The sequence below is a fragment of the Trachymyrmex septentrionalis genome, unplaced genomic scaffold (genome assembly GCF_001594115.1).
Source record: "Trachymyrmex septentrionalis isolate Tsep2-gDNA-1 unplaced genomic scaffold, Tsep1.0 scaffold13, whole genome shotgun sequence".
Classification (NCBI taxonomy): Eukaryota; Metazoa; Arthropoda; class Insecta; order Hymenoptera; family Formicidae; genus Trachymyrmex; species Trachymyrmex septentrionalis.
This window is the reverse complement of record NW_017304438.1, coordinates 337354-344464: the sequence shown is the minus strand read 5'-3', so window position 1 is coordinate 344464 and position 7111 is coordinate 337354. Positions and strand designations below refer to the sequence as shown.

Sequence of the window (7111 nt, the reverse complement as noted above, 5' to 3'; positions counted from 1 at the left end):
CGAAAAATTTTACCTCGGCAAAAAGTCGAATCTGGGTCTCTGGTTTTTCTGGTGCAAGTCCTAAGCTTTTAGATTACTGAAAATTTTTATTTAATGAAATGTGAAAATATTATAATTATAATTATAATTTTTATAATTACTTTGAACGATTAAAATTAAAAATTATGTATAAATCTAATATTTCATGTATTGTACGACAAAGCTTCTCAAAGCCTGTTGATCCAAGACTTCTTTGTCCTGCAGTCAATAAAAAAACTTGAAAAATCTTATCGTACACATGAAATATTGGCCTAAGAATTAATATATGTTACAAATAACACTGTTCGGATTTAAAATCACGAACGAAACAAAGTAATTTTTACAGATTTTTTGTCACTAAAAATAAATTCATAAATGAAATTGCTCTATCACATCATATTTTTGAGAAAATTGATGTGATCTAAAAGTGCCAAAAAAATACTTTTAAACTAAAATATTCCAAAAACATGACATGACAAAGCAATTTTACGGATTCGTGTGTTTTCAGCGACAAATGAATATATAAAAATTATATACCTATTATATTGCTGTTTTATGCAAGAAGTAACAGTTACAATGAAAAGAAGGGAACTTAAATCTATAGACAAATATAATCCTTTGAAAATCATTTTTTTATGCAATTTGAATAATTATCTGATGATTTGTGGAATTGCTAATTTTATGAATCTGATATCAAACTTCTTATGAAATATAATTTGTTTAAACAATTAATAAAAATTTGATTTAAATAAGTAGTATTAATAGCACTACTGGATTTTATAGAAAAAAAGTACATTTTCATGTTTAGCATTATTCTCTTCCCATCTCATTTGTTGTAAAAAAATACAAAATTTTAAAAAATTTGACAAAAATTCGAAAACAGAAGTGATCCTCAAAAAATTATATTTTTCTGTGGATTTAAATTCCGTTCTTTTCATTGTAACGGTTATTTTTTGCATAAAACGATCAACACAATAGACTAGAACTTCTATGGATTTTTTGTCACTAAAAATGAATCCATAAATAAAATTGTTTTTGAAGTATTTCAGCTCAAAAATACAAAAAAAAAAGCTATTTTCAACACTTTTAGATTCAATTTTCTTAAAAACGTGACATGAGAAAACAATTTATAAATTACATTATTTACATTAAATTTATTTTTAATGACAAAAATGTGTAAGCATTATTTTGTTTCGTTGTGATCTAGAAAAAATGTTTTAATTTGTCAGATAGTGTAATTGTTGAATCTTAATAGAAGTTGTTCTAAAATTTTTGTCACAAAATATTTTCCTTTTAAATCATTAAAAATAGCCGGTAAAATCTTATTTTCTATTTAAATAGTCGTAACAATGTAATCGACAATCGTGAAAATCAATTATCAAAATTTTAGAAAGATTATTCACGCTTTTAAAAAGACGAAAAAAATTTTATCTAAACTAAAGTTAATAAATTAAAAAATTAATATTGTTAAAAAAATTAATAAAATTAAAAAATTAACTTATTTGAAAATAGCATTAATTTATCAATTTTTTAAAAATTGATATACTTATATTATACACACACATACGCGTACACATTTAACTGCTAACTTTTTAAATAGTCACCATCTTTCTCTGCAAAATTATGTTATAAATGACAAAACTTATGAAGAAATCTAATTACGACTTGTTATAGCGCTTGCAATGATGAGGATAAGAGAGTCATTGATTGCGTGGAAACTGCGGCGCGATATCTGGGCTATTTCGTACAACCCAAAATTTACTGTCAGTTGGTGCTTCCCACTCTAGACGAATCCCCGACGACCGGACACTTACGTGTTTTTGCAGCGATCATTAGCGGTAGCGAACGAAAGGCTTTATCGCAACAATTGGATAAGATAATGAGTTTTCTGCAGCAACCGGATATCTGTCAGAGTAAAAAGAGCAACTATCAATGTCAGATACTTTCCTGCTGTAATTTTCTTCTTATAGTTTGTAAAGAGGTCCGAATACAATTCTTTCTTTGTTATACACATATCTATGTTACAGTCATCTGTTCACTTTAAAACTTCTTTCTGGATTAATTCTTGGATCTAATAATATGTTATAATATACAGGATTGTAAAGCAGTAACACAAGCTTTATTCACTGTAATATTCACCATGTACGCGATGAGCATGGAGCCCTCCATTCGCGAAGAAGCCGATAGGCTCTTGGAGATACTCGTCAACATAAATTCACTAAAGAACATCGATGATCTCTTCTGCGATCACATGAAACCGTTGATAACATCAATTCACAATGATTGCGCCTCATGGACGGTTTACAGCGCGGAATCGCAAATTTTTTGTGCTTGTTTGACCCGCAACGGAATCGCCATCTCGCATAATATGGACCTCGTGTTACCTATTTTGAAAAAAACTATGAGCAAGGATGCCGATCCCGAGTTGAAGCTGCGGCATTTTATTCTACTTTCGGAATACTTTCTGAACAATCAGAATTTATATTATTGTATCGAGAATCCGCATAAATTTGTGAGCACGATTATTGAGGAGTTGATCACACCTGGACTTATTTGGGCCGCCGGTAGAGCAGCTGAAGCTATTCGCACGGCTGCCGTTTGCTGCCTCTGCGCTATTCTACAAAACACAATAGTTAATCCCGATAAAAAAGACGAGATTAACAAAATGCAGTTGTCTATGAATGAGGAAAACAAGGATTCTAGAATACCTATGGCGGAGCAATTCCCGTCCATCTTCGACAAGATTGTGCCTGTTTTAATTAGTCTGGTGGACGATAAAGCAAAGAAAACTCGACTATATTCCATGTGCGCCATTCGTTTGTTAGTAAAAATTGGACAGAGATTGTCCTGTCTAAACGACGAACATGTACATCGCACGTATCCAGTGATACTGAAGAGACTCGATGATGGCTGCGACGATGTTCGCTACGCTGCGGTGGAAATACTTGTGGACGTGTGGAGCGCTGTTTCTAAAGATTACGACACTGTCTTCAGTAAGAGCCACATTGATGCTCTGTACACGACAATGATTGTTCATTTGGACGATCCGGAGTCTCGCTTCCAAGAGATAATGTTAGGTAACCATCAACAGTTTTATTCTTTCTGTAGAAATTCGTTAGAAATGTGCGAATTAATTTTTTTTTTTACGCTAAATCGATTCAAATCTCGTTTCTTTTTTTGAATCTAAATTAAACCTAATCGACAATATTTTACCTAAATCAAATCGTTGCAGTATAACTTTTAATTAACAACATAATTATTATCAGATGAAATTTTAAGACATAGATAATAAAAAGATTAATAAGAATGTAACAAAAATGTGGATTATAAAAGATTGGAGATTGTTTTTCTTATTTTAATGTTTGCACACTGAAAATTAATTTTTACATAAAAATGAAAATAAGAGAAACAATCCAATGATCTTGATCGATTCAGAGCAGCACAATATATTTAATATTCAAGATATTAAATATAATATTAATCATATTAATCATCGGACACTTTGGATAATAATGGCGGTACTGTAACTTTCAAGCTTTATAACTTGAAAAGTACTTAATGAAAATGAACTTTATTGTAGCGTTTTGAAAAGCTTTTAATATTGACTATTTAGTTCTGGAATCAGAAATAGGTTGTCCAAAAAATCCGTGTGACCTTGATCTGACTTTGGCGATGCCACCCACGGTCAAACTGATAAGATAATTAAATAGATCTTTTTAAAACCTACAACTTTTGTCTATAAAACATTTTTCTCCAAAATTTTCCGAGATATTTAGTCGACCCGAAACTTTTGGCAGGCATTATATATACAGGATATACGAAAAATGGACTTTTTAAATATCCTAAAAAAATTAACGTTTCTGAAAGAAATATTTCATACAAAAGTTATAGGGTTTTAAATAGCGCATTACATAGTAATAATAAAGTAGCCTTGGATACCATTGTTACATAAATAAATCACCTTAAAACTTTTAAATGTAAACCTTAATCTTTTTTATTGCGTATTTTTACAGTTGTCCTCAACAGAGGTCAATTTATGAGATTTGAAAGTTACGGTATTCCCGACATTATCTAAGGCGTATCGTGTAGATTGCCTGATTGAATTTATATGGCATGTGTGTGTGCATACATGTATGTGTATATCTTTCTTTCTTTCTCCCCCTTTCTGCGTGCGTATGTGTATAAGCTTATCAATATATGAGGTCTGGCTATTAAATAACGAGACTGCGCGCGCAGATGGCGTCCTAGAGGGGTAGAGTGGGAAACGAATGCAGCGTTGGATAGCTGGAAGTGTCTACTATTCCGTACGAAAACACGTTTTTGTCGCAGTAGTAGTATTTTTTCTATAGAGATTAGAAACGAACTTGTTTTTTTCTCGTGCCGATAACAATGTGTGACGAAAAACACGAGCAATGGATCAATGTGAAATTTCTCGTTAAATTAAAAAAAACTCCGACTGAGTGCTATAAGTTGTTGAAAGAGGCCTATGGTGAGAATTCTCTATCTCGTGCGCGTGTTTTCGAATGGTATAAACGAATTTTCTAAAGGCCGAGAGAGCACCGAAGATGACCAAAAAAGCAAGGATGTCGAAATCAAAATTTAAAGCCATGCTAATCGTTTTTTTCGACATCAACGGCATCGTGATGACTGAATGGGTTCTAGAGGGTCAAACTGTAAACCAAACTTACTATTTGTAATTTATTTTTCGTATGTAATTTATTTTTCGAATATCTTATTGTCAGATTGAAAATTTTCAAATAGTTCGTATATCTCTATTCTGGCGCATTTTTCAAGATAAATCATAATTTTTATTTTAACTGTAACTCTTAATATATTTAATATGTAACTCTTAATATATTTCAATACATTTTTTACAGTTTTAATACTGTTTTTCCAGATGCATTAAAGCGTGTTGCACAAATCTATCCTGAGCTACTGCATCAAAAATTGTATAGCTGTCGGCCGAATTTCAGAAACAAAGCAGGAGTAGATACACTTTTGGAATATTGTCAAAGTATATTTAAACAAGATTAAATCTTTTTTTCAAATAGACATTTTTATAATCCGATAGATATGTGTTTTAATAAATATAAGTTATATGATATCTTTCTAGGTATAAGTTTTTTTATCATACATGTTGAACCAATTAAAAATATTGAACTGCTTATAAACATAACGCCATAAAGTATTCAGTCTGTGGTACAGCAAGTTAGAAATTAAATTTTTTTCCCTAAGTAGGATTGTTTTCAATATACAAATTATATACACAGAACTGAAATTAAGCTTTTATTCATACAAGTACGTTTTAACTTAAGAATATCTTTGTACAATATTTGGTATCATAAAATATTATTGATTGTCTAGAGGTCATATTTAGGATTTATGCAATTGTATTATATCAAACAAAAAGGTTCTTCGAAATATATTGCAAAAATTTATAAAAAAGTATTCAGCTGTGGACACTATTGCTCAATATAATGCCAATTCTTTTTTTAAAAAATTAATTAAACTATTGCTCATTAAAAAAAATTATTAAACTGTTATATAACTGAGGGTCAAAATTATATTGTGTATATACAGAGTGTCCCAATAATTATTAGCACCTGAAATATTTTAGAATCTATAAAGTCTATAGGAAATTTGTATAACCAAAATTGCACTACTAATAATGGCGGTATGAAGGGCTCTATCATATGGCGATAATAATTTTTGTCTAGGAGGCGCTTCAGAAATTTCAACATCAACTTTATTTTTTTAAATGGAATTATATGATTTATTTTATGTAATACGATTCATCTAATTATTTTAAAAGTATTGAGGTAAAAGTATTGAAAAATCAATAGTTTACTAAATATTGTATACTTTACTTTGGCACATATTGACATAAAATGATAAATAACTCGTAAATTATTAATTTTTTGATAATCATACCTTAATACTTTTATGAAGAAAATAATGAGATAAATCAATTGGGATAAAGAAAATACATAGTTATTCATCCATTTTGCAGCTATATCTCTCTCTTTAAAGCAACTATGTATTTTCTTTATACCAATTTATTCATCTCATTATTCTTTTCATAAAAGTATTAAGATACGATTATAAAAAAATTATTAATTTACGAATTATTTTATGTACGAACGTTTTATGTCAATATGTACCAGAATAAAGTATCATGAAAATATCGTAAACTATTAATTTTTTGATATTTTTATCTTAATACTTTTGTACGCAGAATAACTAGAAAAATCATATTATGTAAAAAAACATAATTTCATTTTAAAAAATGAAATTGATCTTGAAATCTCTGACGTGCTTCTATCTGGACGAAAATTATGATTGCCCTATGATAGACCCCTTCATATTATGCAATTTTGGTTAAATAATAAATTTTACCTCTGGGCCTCTGGTTCTTGAAAAGAAACGTATACAATATTTTAGGAAAATACTGTAGTATACGTAACGTATACTGTAATATTTTCTTAGACTTTCATATACGGTTTTTTTTTTTTCAAGAATAGGGACTCTGAAACTTAGGCCGGGTTTTTACCTAAAGGTGCCTTTTCATGCTGATGCTCGATGCTTATTTTCAGCGTCAAAATAAGTTACATGATCAAAATTGACGCTTGTTATTCGTCGATTTTTATCACGTGACTTATTTTGACGCCGGAAATGAGCGTCGGCATGAAAAAGTACCTTAATATTATGACGCTCAAATCGAGCATTGAGCGTCAGTATAAAAAAGTATCTGCATCATGAAATTGTATCTTGAAAGCGTCAATTTTGATCACATAATCTATTTTGACGCTGAAAATAGAAAGAAACCAGAGAGAGGACGTGACGGCCCAAAACTTGTAACCGCAAAATGTTGCGCACTACTGCCTTCTGACAAAGTGAATGTAAACTACATAGCAACATCCACTTTTCTTAGGGTACATCGTCCACTTTTCAAGGCTGGAGATGATAAATTAAAATTATAAAATACGCTATTAGCGCTTTTGTTATGGTTCCTGCATACTGAATGCGGAAATATTTACCGCGCGTCAAAATGTGAGGCGGCAGCCAATAAGTTTACAGCTCCTAACATGTTCAT

At 30.4% G+C, this 7111-nt stretch overlaps 1 protein-coding gene across 2 annotated transcripts in view; it reads left to right on the top strand.

Moving 5' to 3' along the window:
- LOC108756689 (dynein assembly factor 5, axonemal) overlaps positions 1-5085 on the top strand; it is a 6975-nt gene extending 1890 nt beyond the window's left edge. For both annotated transcript variants that reach the window (XM_018500687.1, XM_018500686.1), the window contains 3 exons: positions 1693-1999; positions 2114-3095; positions 4916-5085. In XM_018500687.1, the coding sequence (XP_018356189.1) occupies positions 1693-1999; positions 2114-3095; positions 4916-5052 (1426 nt within the window). In that variant the 3' untranslated portion in view covers positions 5053-5085. The remainder of the gene's footprint in view (positions 1-1692; positions 2000-2113; positions 3096-4915) is intronic.
- Positions 5086-7111: the final 2026 nt, after the last annotated feature.